Source organism: Anthonomus grandis, chromosome 14, assembly GCF_022605725.1.
Source record: "Anthonomus grandis grandis chromosome 14, icAntGran1.3, whole genome shotgun sequence".
Classification (NCBI taxonomy): Eukaryota; Metazoa; Arthropoda; class Insecta; order Coleoptera; family Curculionidae; genus Anthonomus; species Anthonomus grandis.
Window position 1 is genome coordinate 1,784,263 of NC_065559.1, and position 22,702 is coordinate 1,806,964.

The following is a 22,702-nucleotide window of genomic DNA, read 5'->3' on the forward strand; positions in this document are numbered from 1 at the left end:
TGAAATAAGAGAAGAGAAACTATTTTAGATAGTATACTTAAGTGAAGACGTTGACGACTAATAGCTTTAAATATTATTAGTGCAACAAATGTTGCATATATATTTTTTTAGGTTTATGTTCAGCTTGTTTTGGGGCTAATTGAACAACATTCATTTTTAATTGCTTGAGTCGTGGGAGAAGAATTTCTGTGGTCGCGGAACATGTACACTTGAAACGCATTACACACGAATATATAAAAATATTTACAGTCAAGGCATAAACTCCCCAATGCATATTATATAAGACAATTTGCTTCACTTTAATTAACTCGCTTTGGACATTGAGCAAATCGATAGGGAACTGCTTCCTCACAGAAGAAGTCAAGGGATGGCACATCCAGTTAGAAATCGGTCCATTCACACCCAATCCCTTTATTCCTAAGTTTTTTCAAATAATAAGGGACGAAGTATAATGCAGAGGGAATCCTGATGGGTTTTGTGTGACAACATAACCTAATAAAGGCAATGAAAATAGGACCACTCCAATAACTTTGTCACCAAAACTTCTTGGACTGCGAGTAATTCCAAATCTCCAGGACCCTTTGTTGTTCGTTTTATGAGAATACTCCCACTAATTTTTGAGATTTTGGGCTTTAAAGTGAGTGGTCACAATGAAGATCAAACCTGCACATTGGACACACCTGTCCAGAAAGCTCCATAATACCTAAACCAATGCTTGTACTGCTTTAAACCCCTAATAACATTTTTTTGAGCATGATTATCTGAACCCAGTGCTGTGTGTGTTATGAAAATAGTCCCACTACTTTTTAAGATTTTGGTTCTTGAAGTGGGTGGTCACTTTGAACATCAAACCTGCACGTTGGACGTACCTACACAAGAGGCTTAATAATTTCAAAACTAATGCTTGGACTGCTTCGAACTATTAATAACATTTTTTGAGCATGCTTCTCTGAATCCTTTGTTGTTTATTTAATGAAAAAACTCCCACTAGTTTTTGTGCTTTTGGACCTTGAAGTGAGTGGTCGCCTTAAAATCAAACCTGCATGTTGGACACACCTGCCCAAAAAGCGCGATAATACCAGAACGAGTGCTTGCACAACTTCGAAACCTGAATATTACTTTTTTAAGAATGCTTTTCTAAACCCAATGCTGTTTGTTTTATGAAAATATTCCCACTACTTTGTAAGATTTTGGATCTTGAAGTGGGTGGTCACAATGAAGATCAAACCTGCACATTGGACGCACCTGTCCAGAAAGCTCCATAATACCTAAATCAATGCTTGTACTGCTTTAAGACCTTAATAACGTTTTTTGAGCATGCTTATCTGAATCCAATGCTGTTTGTTTTATGAAAATATTCCCACTACTTTTTAAGATTTTGATTGTTGAAATGGGTGGTCACTTTGAACATCAAACATGCACGTTGGACGTACCTACACAAGAGGCTTAATAATTTCAAAAATAATGCTTGGACTGCTTCGAACTATTAATAACATTTTTTGAGCATGCTTCTCTGAATCCTTTGTTGTTTATTTAATGAAAAGACTCCCACTAGTTTTTGTGCTTTTGGACCTTGAAGTGAGTAGTCACCTTAAAGTCAAACCTGCATGTTGGACACACCTGCCCAAAAAGCGCGATAATACCAGAACCAGTGCTTGCACTACTTTAAACCTGAATATTATAGTTTTAAGAATGCTTTTCTAAACCCAATGCTGTGTGTTTTATGAAAATATTCCCACTACTTTTTAAGATTTTGGATCTTGAAGTGAGTGGTCACAATGAAGATCAAACCTGCACATTGGACACACCTGTCCAAAAAGCTCCATAATACCTAAACCAATGCTTGTACTGCTTTAAACCCCTAATAACATTTTTGAGCATGCTTATCTGAACCCAATGCTGTTTGTTTTATAAAAATATTCCCACTACTTTTTAAGATTTTGGTTGTTGAAATGGGTGGTCACTTTGAACATCAAACCTGCACGTTGGACGTACCTACACAAGAGGCTTAATAATTTCAAAACTAATGCTTGGACTGCTTCGAACTATTAATAACATTTTTTGAGCATGATTCTCTGAATCCTTTGTTGTTTATTTAATGAAAAAACTCCCACTAGTTTTTGTGCTTTTGGACCTTGAAGTGAGTGGTCGCCTTAAAATCAAACCTGCATGTTGGACACACCTGCCCAAAAAGCGCGATAATACCAGAACGAGTGCTTGCACAACTTCGAAACCTGAATATTACTTTTTTAAGAATGCTTTTCTAAACCCAATGCTGTTTGTTTTATGAAAATATTCCCACTACTTTGTAAGATTTTGGATCTTGAAGTGGGTGGTCACAATGAAGATCAAACCTGCACATTGGACGCACCTGTCCAGAAAGCTCCATAATACCTAAATCAATGCTTGTACTGCTTTAAGACCTTAATAACGTTTTTTGAGCATGCTTATCTGAATCCAATGCTGTTTGTTTTATGAAAATATTCCCACTACTTTTTAAGATTTTGATTGTTGAAATGGGTGGTCACTTTGAACATCAAACATGCACGTTGGACGTACCTACACAAGAGGCTTAATAATTTCAAAAATAATGCTTGGACTGCTTCGAACTATTAATAACATTTTTTGAGCATGCTTCTCTGAATCCTTTGTTGTTTATTTAATGAAAAGACTCCCACTAGTTTTTGTGCTTTTGGACCTTGAAGTGAGTAGTCACCTTAAAGTCAAACCTGCATGTTGGACACACCTGCCCAAAAAGCGCGATAATACCAGAACCAGTGCTTGCACTACTTTAAACCTGAATATTATAGTTTTAAGAATGCTTTTCTAAACCCAATGCTGTGTGTTTTATGAAAATATTCCCACTACTTTTTAAGATTTTGGATCTTGAAGTGAGTGGTCACAATGAAGATCAAACCTGCACATTGGACACACCTGTCCAAAAAGCTCCATAATACCTAAACCAATGCTTGTACTGCTTTAAACCCCTAATAACATTTTTGAGCATGCTTATCTGAACCCAATGCTGTTTGTTTTATAAAAATATTCCCACTACTTTTTAAGATTTTGGTTGTTGAAATGGGTGGTCACTTTGAACATCAAACCTGCACGTTGGACGTACCTACACAAGAGGCTTAATAATTTCAAAACTAATGCTTGGACTGCTTCGAACTATTAATAACATTTTTTGAGCATGATTCTCTGAATCCTTTGTTGTTTATTTAATGAAAAGACTCCCACTAGTTTTTGTGCTTTTGGACCTTGAGGTGAGTGGTCACCTTAAAATCAAACCTGCATGTTGGACACACCTGCCCAAAAAGCGCGATAACACCAGAACTAGTGCTTGCACTACTTTAAAACCTGAATATTATAGTTTTAAGAATGCTTTTCTAAACCCAATGCTGTTTGTTTTATGAAAATATTCCCACTACTTTTTAAGATTTTGGATCTTGAAGTGGGTGGTCACAATGAAGATCAAAACTGCACATTGGACACACCTGTCCAGAAAGCTCGATAATACCTAAACCAATGCTTGTACTGCTTTAAGACCTTAATAACGTTTTTTGAGCATGCTTATCTGAACCCAATGCTGTGTGTTTTATGAAAATATTCCCACTACTTTTTCAGATTTTGGTTCTTGAATTGGGTGGTCACTTTGAACATCAAACATGCACGTTGGACGTACCTACACAAGAAGCTTAATAATTTCAAAACTAATGCTTGGACTGCTTCGAACTATTAATAACATTTTTTGAGCATGCTTCTCTGAATCCTTTGTTGTTTATTTAATCAAAAGACTCCCACTAGTTTTTGTGCTTTTGGACCTTGAAGTGAGTGGTCGCCTTAAAATCAAACCTGCATGTTGGACACACCTGCCCAAAAAGCGCGATAATACCAGAACCAGTGCTTGCACTACTTTGAAACCTAACTACTATTTTTTTGAGAATCCTTTTCTAAACCCAATGCTGTTTGTTTTATGAAAATATTCCCACTACTTTGTAAGATTTTGGATCTTGAAGTGGGTGGTCACTTTGAACATTAAACTTGCACATTGGACACACCTATAAAAAAATCTCGATAATACCATAACCAATGCTTGTACTGTTTTGAAATCTTAATAACATTTTTTGAGCATGCTTTTTTGAACCCAATGCAGTTTGTTTCATGGTTTTTAATTCATTGATTCTGATGCAGGACATTTGAAATTTGACAATTATAATGTCCGTTCAAGATTTTGCTCTGATAAGTATTCTCTCTTTGCAATTTGATAGCTGCAATCTCTGCAGGGTAAGGAAGGTCTTTTAATTTTTAGATTGTTGTTACCCTTCTTTGTACCCTTTCTAATGTTTCTCTATCTTTGATATAATATGAATTACTTACTGATTTGGTCTTGTCATTTTCTTTGAGCGGCCTTTAAGTGCTTGTTTTATGAGGTGAATAAAAGACTTGGCTTTTTTTTGCAATTTTAACAATATGATTGTCCCATGCCAAATCAGCTGTATGTGTCCCTCCTAGATCAGAGACAGCTGCCACGGTTATACTATTTATCCTGGATTTTCTGCTTGGGTTGTTTGTTCTGATTGTAAGTACTATAAATTTGGACTCATTCCCCATATCTCTAAACGTGCTTCTACTGTCTTCTGACGATCCATTTTTACCTGTTCTGCATAAGTAAGAGGATTTGTATATAGTTTACTATGATCAGCAAAAAATTTAACTGTTGAGATCTAGAATAAGATACAGGTGAACACACCAATCTCTGGATAACTCTTTAATCCTGTTTTTTACAGCAGATACATAGGTGAGTGTTATCCTTGTTAAACTCGGTATTTCTCCTGGAAGTGCTTCTGTACCTTGATGACTTTACAAAAATCAGAAGGAAATTTTAACAGAAATCGGCTTTTATGGGTTTTGTTAACTTCTGTATTAATTTTCAGGTTCATTCCAGGCATTTCTGAACCACCTCTTATTTCTTTGGACTTTTACTAAAGCGATTTCTTAAATGTTCCAAACATTTGGAATCATTTTCAGTTCCATTCCTTACATTCAAATTTTTTCCTGGATTTTTGTGGTACAAGCATTGGGTTCTTAAAGTTATTTCCTAAATGACTTAGACTAAAGAGAAATGACTTGCAGACATTCATTGAAGTCATTTCTCATTAAATTTGAAGTGGTTTTACAAAAAGTTATTACACTCAAAGTAATTTTCATTGCAACTTAGATTAGGTAAGTTTTACATGTATTCCAGAAATTATTTATTCTTTCCAGGCATTTGAATTTTTTCATAGTGTTTATAAAATTCGAATATTCTCAGTACATTATCAATAGACACAAAATTACATTTTTACTGGACTTATTCATGTACCCTTCAGCATGTACAACGAATGACTTATATAGTATACAGGGTGTTTTTTAATATTGCAACAAAATTCTGAGGCGTGTTTCTTGGACGAAATGAAGCAAAAAAGCTCCTAGGAACATTATGTTCTAAATGTCATACACTACAAGGTCATAAAATTATGAAAAAATAAAAAAGTTGTCCCCCTTGACAAACCTTTTGACGTATTTCGGCGTTTTTTTTTTAAACAGTGGTTTTCAAATGAACACCCTGTATACTAATAATAGTTATAGGACTATATAAATGACAGGACCCTTGCAGAGTCCTATCATATCATAAAGACGCCGCAACTCTTTGATTATAGGCGGAACGACAGGACCGTAATAAAAAATTTGACTAGTACCATTTGTTCAGAAAACATACATGTCTACATGATATAGGACTTCGAAGTTTCCCCGTTAGTATAAGAAAAACATGCTTTAATAGTAGTCATTTATGGTCAGTCTAACTACAAAGGTCAAGTGTCAAACTACGAAGGATGAAAAATCGAAGTATGTTAGTAAGTAGTTCCCTCTCGTTTTAATGCATGTCTTACGTCTCTTCGAAAGTGATACTCTTGTGACCCCGTAGGCTCGCACTCTCACCGTCCGAGTTTTTCAAAATACTGTCCGGTTTGGTCAGGTTGACGTTAATAGTGACCCGGTTTCGTCTCGTAGGTAACGCGGCGTCTTCGGTAAGATCGCTGGTCGACTTTGCCAAGGCCCTCGACAACTTACTCACCGAAATTTGCACGGAGCCATTTTTTTGGGTTTTTATCGTCGACGAATCATCACCGTAGTCGTTCAGTAAATTTTCCTAAAATTGTTTAGTTAACCCCCGTTTTATTATTGCCACAATAACGTCCGGTCTGAGTTAGTTTCACTTACCATTGATTCAGTTTTTTTCTTCAGGTTTGACCTGTTTAAAGTCTGAGTCAATTCCGACGTCAATCGATTCCCGATGCTTTGACCATTTATGACCTCAGTACCGTTCTGCAGAAAGTCTAATCTCCCAGGTTGTCTCCTCATAGAGGGATATTCCCCGATGGTAACGCTTATGGGACGACTCTTCCTGATAGTGCTGGTTTTAGAGGACTGATTGGAAAGACTAGTAGCAAGGGTCCTTTTCTGGAAATAAGTACTCGGGGGTTTTGGTTGTACCTCACTGGTAGAATTGTTGATTTTAAACGAATCAATCGATTGCATCTCAGCGGAATCGTCATTCTTGGTGCGGTTTAGTGGAGATTTCGAGGTCAAACCGCTTCCGTAGCTACTTGCGAGACTTAAGGTGTCGTAATCAGGAGTCGGGCATGGGGGAGGCTGATTAAAGCTCTGATTCTTAACTGAGGGAGGAGGGTTTGGTGAGTTATTGGCGGTTTTATAAGAGAGGATGGAGTATTTTACCGGGACTGGAGGTGCTTTTGGTTTTTTAAGGGTGTTTGAGCGGGTGGATGAGGTTGGGGATGACGGGGTTGATGAGGAGGCGCTACTTTCTGCCGTGGTGGTGGTACCGTTGAACTGGGGAGGCTAAAAGTGAATGAAATGTGTGATGAGAGAATGTATCATTAATTTATTTATTAAATATAGAGAAGTAAGCGAATATAATCTTTCTTTAATTAGCAAAATCTGTAACATAAAAATAAAATACATAGTATGGCAGTTAATATACAGTGCATCCCAAAAGTTATATGTCTAAATTCATTTAAAATTCAGGGGTGTGTTTAAAAAAATGCTCGGACCCGTCGATTTTTATTTCAAGTTGCGCATTTTTGCACGTGAAGTTTGTTTATACAGGGTTGCTCAAAAATAAATTACGACCATGAACTTCATTCACTTTTTTTATTTCATTTTTGAATTTCGCGTGGAATTCTACGCATCATGTCCTATACCTGAAGTCAACAGTTATCGAAAAAAAGACGACCAAACATTAATATTGAAGTTCACCTTAGGAGTCACCTTATCTCTGAGAATTTTTTACAGAGCAAAATTCCATTTATTCGTGTTTTTTTATTGTTCGCTGGTGACCATGTATTTTCATAGAATCTGTATGACAGTTGTACGTCAAACAGATATTGTCAAGTGTGAAGTGTACGAGCAAAGTTGCGGTTTTCACAATGGTAAAGTTAACGGAACGAGAAAAAATAGAAATTCTGTGCATGGTTGGGTTTGGTGATAGAACACGTACTCAAAGAGAAGCTGCTCAATTATTCAATGAAATCCATCCTGATCGTCCTCCGATATGTCAAAAGGTGGTGAGTAGAATAGAGGCTAAATTTAGAGAATTCGGTCATGTTAGAGATCTGCCGAAATCTGGTCGTCCTGCTCGAAAAATGAACGACTTGACGTTTTGTTTTCTTTGGAAGAAAATCCATGCACTCCTCTGTCGCAGATTGGGGCAAATTTACATATGGCGAAATCTATAGTTCACCGAATAGTTAAAAAGCACAAATATCACCCCTACAAAGTTATTCCTGTGCAAGAGTTATTTTCAATTTAAAGAAGTTTCTGAAAAGCAAGTTGAAAAAATAATTTGTAGTATAAAAACTACTGCAACTGGTTCTGATGGCATGGGCATTAAAATGATTTCACTTTTAGTTCCTTATTTAACACCCTATATAACTTTTATAATTAATAAAGCACTTGTATTATCAAAATTTCCATCTGAATGGAAGAATGCTGATTTACTGCCCATCCCAAAAAATAATACCCCTACGGAATTTTCTCATTATCGACCTATAAGTATATTGCCAACCCTTTCTAAAATATTGGAAAAGGCCATGTATATGCAATTAAATGATTTTTTTAGACCTAATTCCATAATTCCTAGTACTCAGTCAGGGTTTCGATCGCAGCATGGTACCATGACAGCACTATTGCATGTATGTGATGATATTTTTAGTGCTTTGGATAATAGAGAGGTTACTGCATTAGTGCTGCTGGACTATAGCAAAGCGTTTGATACTCTGGATCACTCTCTTCTTCTTACCAAACTGAAATATTTTGGATTATACGAGTCGGCGCTGAGTCTACTTTGTGATTACTTAAGTAATAGAAAGCAAAGAGTGCGCTTAAATTCCACCTTTTCAGAATATTTAAATATTAATCAGGGAGTTCCTCAAGGCAGCATTTTGGGGCCACTACTATTTTCGATTTATACTTGTGATTTTTCTGAATTCCTGCATAACTGCAAGTCTCACCAATATGCAGATGACGTCCAACTCTACTCAGCTTTTCCGATAAATGAACTGAATACTGGCTTAGCACGCATTAATACCGATTTAAATCAAATTGTACAGGTGTCTAATTTTCATGGGCTGGCTCTCAACGGTACTAAATCTAAACTATTACTTTTTGAAATGCCTAAATCTTATCATTTGAATTTAAATGTTATTGTCGATGGAAATATTATACAACCATCTGACTGCGAAAGAAACCTAGGCATTCTTCTTGATAATCAACTTAATTTTGTAAAACATATTTCCAGTATTTTACAAAAAGCCTATTATAAATTGAGAATTCTATACATGCATAAGGATATTTTATCTTCTGATGTTAAACTCAAATTAAGTGATTCGTTGGTTCTCTCTTTAATTAGCTATGGTAGTGTACTCTTCTGGCCAGCTCTTGCTCAAAAGGACAAGTTAAGCCTACAAAAGCTACAAAATGCTTGCCTAAAGTTTTGCTACGATAGAAGAAAATTTGATCACGTCACCCCGTTATTTCTTGCCTCTGGCTGGTTGACTTTGGATGAACGTTATAAAATCGATATGGCTGTTCTTGTTTATAAGGTACTCCATAATAAACTTCCCCAATATCTATATGACAAATTATCCAGTCATAACAGCATACATGGCCGTGTAATGCGCCACTCTGCAAACCTTTTGATACCAAATCATAGAACTTCCAAATTCCAAGGGTCTTTCAGTTATAGTGCGGTTAAGGTATATAATTCATTACCAAATAACCTTAAAGCTAAAACCTCGGCTGTCTTATTTCGAAAAGCTGTCAAATCTTACTTTTCTAACACTGCGAACTAATAACTAAAATATAAAAAATATATATTTCATTTAATTTTAAGTTATATCACTATTTACTTTTTTCTTTTATAAACTAGATATAATTATAATTATTTTAATAATTAATTACGTCATGTGATATAAGCAAAATTCTATTTTAGGTTTCTTATAATTTTAGGCTTCTCTTTTTTTCTTTTTTTTCTGTATGTTTTTCATAATGTTTAAAACTTATTCAATTTATTTATTATTTACATTGTTATGCTTTCGTATGTTAAGTTAGCAGTGCGGTTAGATAGAGTAGCCCCAGGCTAGATCTCGCCGCATTTTTGGATAATAACTTTTGTTAACTATTTTCGTAATATAAAGGCATTTATTATTATTATTATTATTATTATTATTATTATTATTTGATGACGATGTCGATAGGCGAAATGAGTTTTGTGAACGCTTACAACATGTGCAACCTAAATAATAATTTAGTAACAAATATTATTTTTTCCGATAAAGCCACGTTCTGTTTGAATGGTAGTGTGAACAGACAAAATTGTCGATATTGGGCAACAGAAAATTCGCATTGGATGATGGAGGTAAACACCCAGTACCCTCAAAAACTAAATGTGTGGTGTGGAAGAGTAATAGGTCCCTTTTTCTTTAAACAGACTTTAACGGGAGAAGTGTATCTCGATTTTCTCCAATTTGAATTAGTTCCAGCATTACTAGCTTTATTTACAAATCCATTGGACCCAGACTATCCTGACTAAGAACTAATTTTCTAGCAAGATGGCGCTCCTCCGCACTATGCGTAAATTTTTGGATGAAACCTTTCTCAATCGGTGGATAGGAACACACCCAAAGAAAAGGTAGTAAGAAGTCACATCACGTTACGCAAAACTCTTCACTGTCAAAAAGTTGTATTTAAAAACTCGTCTAGAGAATAAAATGCTTTAGCAAGTAAAAGTTTCTTTATATTTTTTTCCTAAAACGTTTTTCACAATTTATTAGCCTTATATAAAGAGGTAGGTGGTTAAAAAGCCTTCTGCCCCAGTACACAATAGAGGACTTAATCTGCTCACTTTTTGGGATAGGCAGAGGTAAAGAGAAGGTTGTTCGGAGATTGTAACTCAAGCTGATGGCGATATTTTTTGTGGATAAGACAAACGGTCTTTAAAGTAAAAAGGCATGGCAATGTCAGGACAGAGTGTTTTAAAAGTAATGGCCTACAGGGGCTATTGCTTTTTTGCAAACTAAATAGAGAGCTGAACTGAGAGCACACACCCTAAAACACAATACCATATCTCAGATGAGACTCAATAAGAGCATGGTAGGCAATTTTAGCCACATCAAGTCTAATAGCATAACAGTTGGATGATAACTTTCCTATTAAAGAGGAGATATGATTTGCAAATTTTAATTGCTTATCAATCGTCAGATCCAAAGATTTGCATGTTTCAGAAGGACTTATTAACATTAACATTTTGCAAAGTTACATTTAAAAGTTAAAATATTAGTTTTAGAAATATTAAAAGTTAATCTACTATTAGATTTACACCATGACTTTACAAGAATTAAATCTTCATCAACAATATTCTTTAACCTCTTGGTGTCAGTGTCACGCCAAAGTAATGTTGTATCATCCGCAAAGACAGTAAATTTGCCCCTAATTGGAATTTGAGAGATATCACTGACATGTAACAGGAACAATGTTGGTCAGAACAGAACCCCTTGAGCAACTTTAGTTGTATTACATCTGTCAACTAGGAAATCTGTTCGCTTGCGAGTATGATAATTCTGAACATCACTAAAAATTGTCAATTTATAACAGATATAGTCTGGTAGCAGACGATGTTTTAACTTAAAAATAAATAGATAAATATTAAACATAATTCTTTGCTTCACAGACAACATACCTAGGACGTTTAATAAAGAAAAAACTGGAGTATAACGATTACATTTAAGGATCAGTGTCATAGCTCTATTTTGTATTATTTCAAACTGGTTTATTATATATTGGGGTAAATTAAATAATAATGTCGAACAGAGTTGCCGATGGGCCATGGCATTATAAAGCATTAGTTTTGTGTGCATTGATAGATTTTTTTCTATGCGTGCTATAAATCCAACTTTCTTTGAAAACTTCCTCATGATGTAATTTGCATGCGCATGAAAGTTTAGGCTTGCGTCCAAAATAGTCTCTAAAAATATTTTATTTCCTTTTCAAAAAGAATTTTTTCTCCATCTACAATAACAATTGTTCATATATTTAGCATAGAATTGTTCACTAAATCGGGATTTGTACATGCAATAAATGTTGCGTGAGGTATGTTCACTAGGGTTTCGATTGGGTCCACTGTGCGGCGCAACAATACTTTCGATCTCTATAAATAAATATTTGTTTGTTATAATACAATAGGAACAATTGGTCACGTCAGTCATAATACAATGATAGATTCAACAATCAAATCTTATCTTAAATAAACTGGGATTATCGTCGTTCGTGTTTAATTTGTGATTAATGGCAAATATTGCGTGTGTGGATTTAGGAGAATAATTGCTCGAGTCAGTGTTAAGGATTGGCTATCTAGACTGGTTTAGGTAAAGATAATCGCAGGCGACGAACAAGACATTTTAAGTGATATATTTTTTTCCATGGAATACTTTATATATCATAGGTTCGTATCAGATAATATATAAGATCAATCAATAAGATTTGCTTGGTCAATTAATATTTTTCATTATTTCTTAGGGATAGATTAAAAGATCATTGATTACGTTTCAGTGTCTTTATTTTAAACATTTCATTATCATGATGTTGCTTCAAATTCGTACTGAAAAGACATTTTTAAAATGTCGATTAAAACCTAACTTAAACATGACCTAAAAATTGATAAGGAGTCACTTGAAATTTCCTAATGTCTCTAAGTAACAAATTATTTATTGTTTAAAAATGTTTATTATCTTGAGCAAGTTGAAGCAAGTTAAATAATTGGGACGTTTAATAATAATATGAGTGCGGCAACTTGAATTCGAGTTCAGCGTCTTAAAATCGTACTCTATATTGCGGATTTTAGGTGCCAATTATACTAAGTACTCAATACATGTATGCAGGGTTTTCGTAAATTGTCACTTAGGTTGTATACTTATTTTACTTCTATATTTGTTTAAACATTCAAGGTATATAGTTAGTAAAAACTTACCGGTGGTGGGGGTGGAGGCATCGAACCTTCGGGATTCTTTTTGGCATTTAATGTCATCCCTTTCGTGTCATTATCCGAGGCGCCATTTTGTAAATGCAGATCCGATAAACGTTCGGCAAGTTTTCGGGATAGTTCGTTGTTTTTGTTGTTTTTGAGTCTTTCCTATGAGAAATTAATGAAATATTTTAAAAAAAGATGTGTTGAATTTTCCTATGAATTCTATTGCATACCATGCTTTCCCAATTAAAGATAACCATTTATGTTTTTAGGATCGTTAAAATTTTATTTCTACACGAGTCATTGCCGTGCCTAAGTAACCATTTCACGTTTAATTATGAATGTCGTGCAATGATCATATCAACAGTTTTTATTTATTACTGCATTTGTTACAGGTCGGTTAACTTCCATAAATAATTTGTTCACTTTCCTTATTAGTTATTAATTAAATTGTTTTGTAAATTTTTTTCACTATAAACATCTCCATCATAATTAACTAAGAAAGGAGTAATTTTCGAAAAAAAACATTGAATACGGTTCTGTTATAATCAACACCGTTGGGGTCATATCGAAAATTAAATCGACCAGCTAGAGATGAAATGAATATAGATTCTTCAGATTTTACAGGCTCAACACTATAAAGGATATGTTTCTTTAAAAAGGGTCCTATCGCATTTCATAGTCTAGGCACGCCTAGGATCATTCTGCAATGTCACTTTTCTTACATTGTTAAGTCCATTACAGACGTAAAAGAGCATTTCATAGCGATCGCTTGGTTATCAGATGAGGTTTAAGGTCAAAAAAGGGGTAAATAGTTCAGTTTTTCCGGTTTCTTCTGCATTTCATGGTCCAGGCACGCCTTGAATCATTTTGAAATGTCACTTTTCTCACGTTATTAAGCCCACTATAGTCGTGAAACATTTTATAGCGATCAATGATTAGAGGATCATAGATGAGAACGTCTATTATTAGAGGTAAAAAGTCAATTTTTCCAGTTTCTATCGTATTTCATAGTCCAGGTACGCCTTGAATCATCTTAAAGTGTCACTTTTATTATGTGGTTAAATCCACTACAACCGTGAAACAACATTTCATAGTGATCGTCATTGATTCTTGGGTCTCGGATAAAGTTTAACGTACAAAAGGGGTAAAAAGTCCATTTTTTCGATTTCTACCGCATTTCATGGTCCAGGCACGCCTTGAATCACCTTGAAATTTCACTTTTCTTACATGGTTAAACCCACTACAAACGTGAAACAGCATTTTATAGCGATCGTCAATGTCTTGGATATCAGATGGAGTTTATGGTAAAAAAAGTAAATTTTTTCGGTTTCTACCTCATTTCATGGTCTAGACACGGCTTGAATCACCTTAAAATGTCACTTTTTTTACGTAATTAAGCCCACGACAGACGTAAAACATTATTTCATGGTGATCATCAATGATTCTCGGATCTCAGATGGAGTTTAAGGTAAAAAAAAGGGGTACAAAGTCCATTTTTCTGGTTTGTACTGCAATTCATGGTCCACGCACGCCTTGAATCATCTTAAAATGTCACTTTTTTCTCGTAATTAAGCCCACTATAGACGCGAAACAACTTTTTATAGCGATTGTTAATGATTCTTAAATCTCAGGTAGGGTTTAAGGTAAAAAAGGGCTAAAAAGTCCAGATTTTCAGTTTCTACTGCATTTCATGGTCCAGGCACGCCTTGAATCATTTTAAAATATCAATTTTTTTCCGTGGTTAAGCATACTACAACGTGAAACAGCATTTCATAGAGATTGTCAATGATACTTGCGTCTCAGATGGGATTTAAGGTCAATAAAGTGTTAACAAGTCAATTTTTCGAGTTTCTATTGTATTTCATAGTCCAGGTACGCCTTGAATCACCTTAAAGTGCCACTTTTATTATGTGGTTAAATCCACTATAACCGTGAAACAACATTTCATAGCGATGGTTAATGATTGTTAGATGTCAGATGGAGTTTAAGGTAAAAAAGGGGGTACAAAGTCCATTTTTCTGGTTTCTACTGCATTTCATGGTCCAGACACGCCTTGAATCATCTTGAAATCTCACTTTTCTCACGTAGTTAAGCTGACTATAGACGTCAAACAATCTTCTATAGCGATCGTCAATCATTCTTGGATCTCAGGTAGGGTTTAAGATGAAAAAAGGGGTAAAAAGTCCAGTTTTTTGGTTGCACACACCTTAAATAGTCTTAAAATGTAAATTTTCTTACGTAATTAAACTCACTACAGCCGTGAATATGCCTTGAGTCACCTTGAAATGTCACTTTTTTCACGTAATTAAGCCCACTATAGACGTGAAATAACCTTTTATAGCGATCGACAATGATTCTTGGATCTCAAGTAGGGTTTAAGGTCAAAAAAGGATAAAAAGTCCATTTTTCTGGTTTCCACTGCATTTCATGGTCCAGACACGCCTTAAATAATCTTAAATTCTCACTTTTTTCACGTAATTAAGCCTACTATAGACGTAAAACAACTTTTCATAGTGATCGTCAATGATTCTTGAAGCTCAGTTGGTATTTAAGGTCAAAAAAGGGTTAAAAAGTCAAATAGCTCCAAAGTGTTAAAAAGAGCTATGAAGATCATTATCCAAAACTTCATGGAGAATCTAAAAATTGGAAAAAGAAAATTTTGGTTTCTATTTAAAAATCTAAAGTGACGCGACAGGACCGTACTTTCATGATTTCATTATAAATCATTTAACCGTATCTGCGCTATATTAAATTGAAGGCTTTCGTCAAAACAGAATCAGGATAGAAACATTTGCCGTATAATTTGCAATAATAAAAAAAAAATACACGCAATCGATAAAAGTGCATGGTCTAAAAAATATGAGTTACGTAACGCGTAACGATTCTATACACAATTCGTAAAATTAAATTAATTTTTGATGCATTTAATTGTTTGATGAGTTAGTTACGGAAAATAAAAATTGGTTTCATAAAATCAGTCATTGTTCGTTGTTAATCAACCAAATGTATACGATCTACTGAACTGGATTCGCCATGCCAAATAACAAACAAAGCTCCGAAATCTACACAATTATTATCCTTTTAAAATTAAACCTGTACACTGCAGAGGATTAAATAACTTTTTGTTTTAAATTCTGCAACACGTATTTCTCAATTTGTTTTGATGAAATTCTAAATTAAGACGATTGTTGCGGAAAAATACGGGATATAATTGTTACCTCGCTATTGAATTGTGAAAGGCATTTTGCACATAATTATCATTGTCTGATGGGATCTTTTCTATAATAATTGGTAATTTATAATTAATTGCTTTAATTTTTTTTTTAATCAAGAGTAACTGAAGAAATTTAGAATTTTTTGTTTTTTTTTCGGAACCCTTGATATTGGCTGTAAATCCTAAATAATTTTTATATTACCCTAAAAACACCCAAAATTTAAGTTGGCAGCAGTGAGCAGTTTTGTTTATTAAAAAGGGCACCCATTGCAAGATGTTTTTGTATTGAAATAAAAAGACTGCAGGTAAGTAGCGCCTTTAAACTGTACAAAATAATTGAACCTCTTTTACTAAACAGCCCTTTTCTAGTTTTCCGTAAATCCCTTATACTCCGGATCCAGTTAATATCTACCCTAAAATATTGGTTAGTATTATAGTTAGATGTTACAGCTGCATATCAATAACTTGTTTGTTATTTTATAATATGTGCCATATAATAGTGGCAGTTCAATGAAAAAAGGCATCCAATTTGAAAACAGAATCTAGATCTCAAGCAAAAAATTTGCTATTAAATGTTTTCAATTAAACTTTTATGGTATATTTCTCAAATAAATATAGCACATTCTGAAATGTTCCAGATACATCCCACATAACCTATATGTGAAAAAGTGGTGCCAGAAACATCATTGGCAAATTTGTGGCAAAATACGGTCATGATTCTGCGTTATCGTTGATTGAATATTTGGTTATAAAAAGAACTAAGGTACCTGCAGGTAATAAGGCCTATATTCAAAAAAACCGCTTTAAATTAATCGCAAATCGATTGCGTTGGGTCCGCGTCTCCTATTGGTCCATTTACAAACGACATTCGAACGGACTACCCGCGTTCCTCGATTTCGGGCATCAGCATAGAGAAAATAAGAGGTCTTAAGAAGTCTAAGAGGTCTAGAGAAAATAAGAGGACTTTTATTAATTTTCTCTATGGGCGTCAGTAAGTTCCAACAACTTGTGTCGACGGATCGCCGCGTGTGATATTATAAGGATACAACGAACAAAAACTAAGTATTTTTAGTATTTATAATTGTATTTTTAATTTATAACTGCAGATATTTTGGTTAGGCTTTATATTTAGTTTATTAGATTAAATTTAGCCGACATAATTTAAATAAATTTACATAATATTTCGTCATGGATGGGTAATAAGGCCTATAAAAATAAGCTATAGGCTTTATTACCCTCCACGTAGGCCTTATTATCCTCATGACAAATTAACGTTTTTATTAACATATTATTAAACTTCTAAACTATTCTCTTTTATTTTCAGTGCTTTTTAACATCATGCCTCCTAAAAGGGGCACCTTGGTGCTTGCTTGATTTAATATCAGCAGTTCGATCTGTTCAACGCGGTACTCTGAGTAATCCTAATAAAAAGAGTAGGTCGTAAAACTATTTTAAAAGAAGAACAAGAAGCTGATCTCGTTGAAAGAATAATAAGATTTAGTGAAATAGGTCTACCTGTGCCTCCACGAATCCTTCGTCGATTGGTATTTAGATTCTGCGAAGATAATAAAATTGCTCATCAATTTAATACAACTTCAAAACTTGCCGGTAAAGATTGGCTAAAGGCTTTTATGAAGAGAAATCCTGTAATTTCTAAAAGAAAAGCACGGTTTATGAATCCAGCTAGGGCTCAAAAACTTAATAAATTTATAGTTGATGATCATTTTTCAAAAATAGGGAAAATGTATGATGATCTTGATATAATTAATCACCCCGAAAACACTTTATAATATGGATGAAAAAGGATGCCGCTTGACTATTCACCACTAGCCAACCGTTTTAGCTAAGAAAGGGGTAAAACGTGTTCACTTTCAATCGTCAGAACAAGCAGAGTAGAGATGGGTTTTTTAGTTCATTTACGTGAACTAGTTCACTCGGTCTCGTTTATAATCCAGAATAGTTCATTGAACTAGTTCACTAGTTCACAGTAGTTCACGTTTACTTTTATAGTAGAATAACTAGAATGTACAATTTTAACCTTCTAAAAATTATTCGAATGAGGAAAACATGATAAAATACATAGTTTTCAGACTTTTAGACGTTTAATTCGTCAATTGAAACAAATTTAAACAACTGAATGAAATTTTTATTTAAACAGGTTTTTTAAATTTTAAGAAAAAAAATTTCTTCAATATTTCTCTGTCAACTTTTCTAACATAGCCCAATCTGTGGCGGAAACTGTATTTAATTCTGCGTTTACAGGTGCTAAAGTGGAAATCAGGGCATTTTTTATAGTAACCACCCTTTCTACCATATCTAGAGTGGAATTTCACCGGGTTACGACGTCTTGCGTTAGTTTAAGTTCAGGAAGCCCCATTTGCTTCTGAATTTCTTTTAGCTTTGCTAACGCCGAAGAACTTTGTTTAAGAAACGTTACTATCGCCTTAATTTTATTTAAAAGGTCTGAAATTTCCTTCAAACCATTTTGGACTAGAAGGTTAATTGAATGAGCAAAACAACCTTTGGACTTCCACCCACCATTTCTCACAGCCGCCAGAATATTTGCTGCATTGTCACTAACAACGCAGACAATTTTATTATCTATTTGAAATTGTTCAAATTTTGATCTTAATAATTCTTTTAGGTTTTTGGCGGTATCATTATACTGGAAACAATCAACTAAATGTGATTTAAGAGTTAATAAGCCATTTTCTTCTTATAAATAATGTGCTGTCAGTGCAGTAAAATTATCATTATTTATTGAAGTCCAGGAGTCTGTAGTTACACTTACATATTCGACGGAAATAAGTTGTGCTTCAATTTTTTCTTTAATTTTTTCATAACTTTTTGACATAAGACTCTCGCTTATTGTTTTTTGGCTAGGTACCTTGTATCCAGGAACAGCAAGTTCCATTAATTTGATAAGTTCTGGATCTTCCACTATACTTAAAGGGTAGTATCTTTTGACAATCATCCTTAATAACTGAAAATCCAGTTCTTTGCTTTTAGAAAGAGGCATCGGCTTTGAACTTCGTAAGTATGTTAAAATATCAGATTGCAGTTGACTCACCTTAAATTTTTTACTCTGAGTATTGAGTATTGTTAAATTTTATACTCTAAGAAAGTAAGTTTCTTTATGCTGTGGTCATGATCTACAAATATAATTATCCAATATTAAATTAACGAAATTAAAATTAGTCCGGATTAAAAAGTATAGTTAATTTTTTTTAGAATCGTTTTAAAAACGAATTATTTTGATCCCTCGATATTGATAAAATTTGCTTACAGTAGCAACACTTCGCCTTATTACTATTTTCAGGCACAACGTCAAAATGCGTCCATGCATCACGTTTTTTAGACATTTTTCGATGTTTTATAATGTAAAGTTATTATATACAATTATAAACTTCTCAGTTCACTGTACACCTCCACGGTCTTATATAGGATGTTTATTAAACAAATGTAAAATACAATTTTAATTCAATATTAATCTCGATATTAATACATATTTTACCATAAATTTACCGTAATAAACGTTCATAAGTATTGTCGAAAAAGCAAAAATCATTTTGCTTTTTGTGTGACACTTTCTTACACTTTTTCACTTCAATATAAGTCTTTGGGTATATAATTTAATATTTGTTTTCTTTTTGGTTCACAAAACTGTTTACATCCTCTCGCGATAGTACCCTCAGTAACCAGTCTGACACTTTTCTTTTAAAACTAATAAAACTTTCACAACATTTCACAACATCAGGGATTTTATTATATAGTCTTGGAGTTAGGTATAGCCAGCTTCTCTGTCCGCACATTTTTTTGCATTTTGGAATAATAACTTTATTTGAAGACCTTAAATTATAGTTTGTTTCGTTAGAAACTAAACTTTCTTGAGGTTTCTTAAACGATCTTAAGAGCATTCTATAACAGAAAAGCTGTCTAATATCTATGACACCACTTATGCCATATAATGTATCCGATGGAAAAAACCTACTTTTGTTAAATACAATTTTAAGTGCCCATTTTTGAGTTATTTCTAAACCTGTAACATGTGAGTTTAGCACTCCTCCCCAACCAATTATTCCATAGATCAAATGTGACTGCACTAATGAAAAATATAGAGTTTTTAATTGATTCGTTGACAGGAAGTCTTTCAAATAGTTTAATTTTGGCATGACACATCTAATCTTTTTAACAACATGTTTGATGTGATGGTCCCATCGGAGGTTGTTATCTATAATAATTCGCAAATATTTTATAGTCTTTGTCGCAGGTATTGCTTGATTATCCACTATTATGCCTTGACAGTTTATTGTTTTATCATTGGGAGAGAATAATATGCATTTGGTTTTTTGAAGATTTACAGTTAATAAGTTAAAATCAAACCATTTTTTAACTAGCGAAAAATCCCTTTCTGCTTGAATTTTTAATTCCTCCCATGTTTCTCCCTTAAACAAAATAGCAGTATCATCAGCAAATGATATAGTTTTACCATTAATGTTCAGTTTAAGTAAGCCATTTATATACAAAACAAACAGTAGTGTACAAGGAGTGCGAAACTGTATCGAACGCCTTGGCCAGATCAACAAAGATACACAATGTCGGGCTGCTTTCATCAAGATTTTTATATATTTGTGATGTGAGCCCAGCAATTGCATCTTCCGTCGATCTACCCTCCATGAACCTATACTGATTCTCGGATATCAATTTGTATTTTTTTAAGAATTTCATGATTCTACTTTTTAGCACTTTTTCAAAAATTTTTGCTATGTTTGTTATCAGCGAAATTGGTCTGTAGTTTATAATATCCAGTCTACTTCCAGATTTAAGCAAAGGAGAAATAATACCTATTTTTAATGGTTTTAGAAAATATCCCTTTTTTATACATTTATTTATTAAAAATGCTAATGGGTATGAGATTTGACTGTCTATTAATTTTAAGATTTCAGTACGTATACCATCAAAACCGGGGGATTTTTTTGTCTTTAATTTTTTTATAATCTTTAATATTTCTTGTTCAGTAACAAAATTAAGAAACATATTGTTTGCTATTTCAGGTTCGTTGACAATAAAATTTTTAGGTTTTTTAATTTTTTTGGCATAGTTTTCCCCTACTGAGCAATAGTGTTTATTAAATACGTCGGCTATTTTTTTTTATCAGATATAATTTTATTTTTTCAATTTCCTGATTTTTTTGGTTTTTGTTACAAATTTTATTGACTGAGGCATTTGGTGTTTTGTTGGTTACTTAGTAATTTTTCAAAATATTGTTTTTTTGAGGCGGCGATGGATTTTACAAGACTTCTTTTACACATGTTGTAATTTTGTTTTAGAGTTAAATTGTTAGGAGATTTTTTTAATTCTTGATGTAGTGCATTTTTACTATTAATAGCATTTAGTAGGCTTGGACTAATCCAACCCTTCCTTGCAATTTTTTTTTTGTTTATTTTAACGTTTTTTGTATTTTATTGCATGATTTTTGTTATGTTATTTATAAAAATGTTCGTCATTTCATCTAAGTCCTTACAAGAGTAAAAATAATTCCAGTCTATTAAAAAGGAGTCTTGTATCAATTTTCCATAATTAATGTATTCTTTAATGATTTTATTTGGACAATTTCTACATAAATTGTTCTGATCTCCTATTTCAATGATAGTTGGATAATGATCCGCTATCTTGTAATTTAACAAATAAGCTTTAATATTTTCAGAATTTCCGGATTTAACAAAGTGGTGGTCTAGACAGGATTTCTGTAAATTTCTCTCCCAAGTGCAAACATTATTTACGTACGAAACATAGGAGTTTGCATTAAGAAGGTTAAGATATTCTTGAACATGATTTAAATCTTGTTTTTCCTTTAGGATATTAATATTAATATCCCCACAAATAACGTGAACATCCAACCTAGGCAACTCAGATAAATAATGAAGCAAGTCTGCATTAAAAACGTCAGTATCTGTGGACGGTGGTCTGTATATAGCAGTAATTTTAAAAGATTCATTTTTTTGTTGAGTTAGATCAATATCAATAAAATTTATATTTGACAATTTTTTTATTACATATTTATAACTGAACTTTTGACTAATGTAGACAAGAACACCGTCATTTTTATTAATATTGCCATGATTTTAAAGCAAATCATATCTGTGTTCAATATCTGAAAAGTTTATGTCAATACTATGATATCAAAATTTACCTCAATCTGTGACAATAAGAGCAATAAATTATCAAGATTTTTAACAGCACTACATATATTTAGTTGAAATATTTTTATGGAGTTAATACTGTTTAAATCACTCCAGAATATGGTTTTATACTCGTTAGATTCAAAGTTTAATATATATGGATCCATTTTCCTTTTGTAATTAATTTAAACTAAAAACTATATTTAATATTTACTAAATTACCTAGTAAAATTATACACTTTTTTTTTTTTTTTTTTTGTTATTGTACGCTTACCCGATTAGTTTTTAGACCTTGTTTTAATTCTATTTGCATCAGATAACGACGAAGTTTTGGTTTTAGTTAAAGGCTTTTTACTTGATATGTTCTTCGGTGTTTCTTGGTTGCTAGTAGAATTATTTGTGGATTCTTTGTGATTTGTGATTATTTTGTTTCCTTCATTTTTCCTGACTCGATTCTCCTGTTGCTGCTGGTGGATCTGTATATCTTCCTCCGCCTTGTCTTTATTATTGTGTTGTACTGTGTCTTCAAATGCTTCATCCAAATCTCTACTTACTGTTGGGGTAGCTGGAGCACTATTAGGACGTCGATCTAAAACGACATATTCGCCTTCATCCAGTTGTTTTGCAGTATATCCTACGTATTTAATGTAAAGTTTAAATCTTCTTATGTAACTGCTTTCATCTGGTTGTTGATTCCTTATAATTTTTAAATAGTTTCTT

The 22,702-nt window shown here is 33.4% G+C and overlaps 1 protein-coding gene and 1 long non-coding RNA gene across 6 annotated transcripts in view; both read right to left on the bottom strand.

The window, feature by feature from the left end:
- The window catches only part of LOC126744454 (harmonin), a 98,611-nt gene that overhangs the window by 476 nt on the left and 75,433 nt on the right, over positions 1–22,702 (bottom strand). Inside the window, exons 11-13 of one of the 4 annotated variants that reach the window (XM_050451888.1) lie at positions 12,587–12,748; positions 6,265–6,903; positions 6,119–6,193 (exon numbers count right to left, since the gene is read on the bottom strand). In XM_050451888.1, coding sequence (XP_050307845.1) covers positions 6,119–6,193; positions 6,265–6,903; positions 12,587–12,748 — 876 coding nt within the window. Of the gene's footprint in view, positions 1–5,933; positions 6,194–6,264; positions 6,904–12,586; positions 12,749–22,702 lie in introns of all 4 variants that reach the window. The other 3 variants (XM_050451887.1, XM_050451886.1, XM_050451889.1) reach the window with 3 other exon arrangements.
- Positions 9–5,925, bottom strand: LOC126744455 (uncharacterized). Of its 2 annotated transcripts, none has more exons than XR_007663188.1 (3): positions 2,958–5,925; positions 1,832–2,394; positions 9–703 (listed from the first exon to the last, which is right to left on the bottom strand). It is a non-coding gene; the product is annotated as an uncharacterized LOC126744455 (long non-coding RNA). The 2 variants fall into 2 exon arrangements; XR_007663187.1 differs by lacking the exon at positions 9–703 and adding an exon at positions 722–1,268.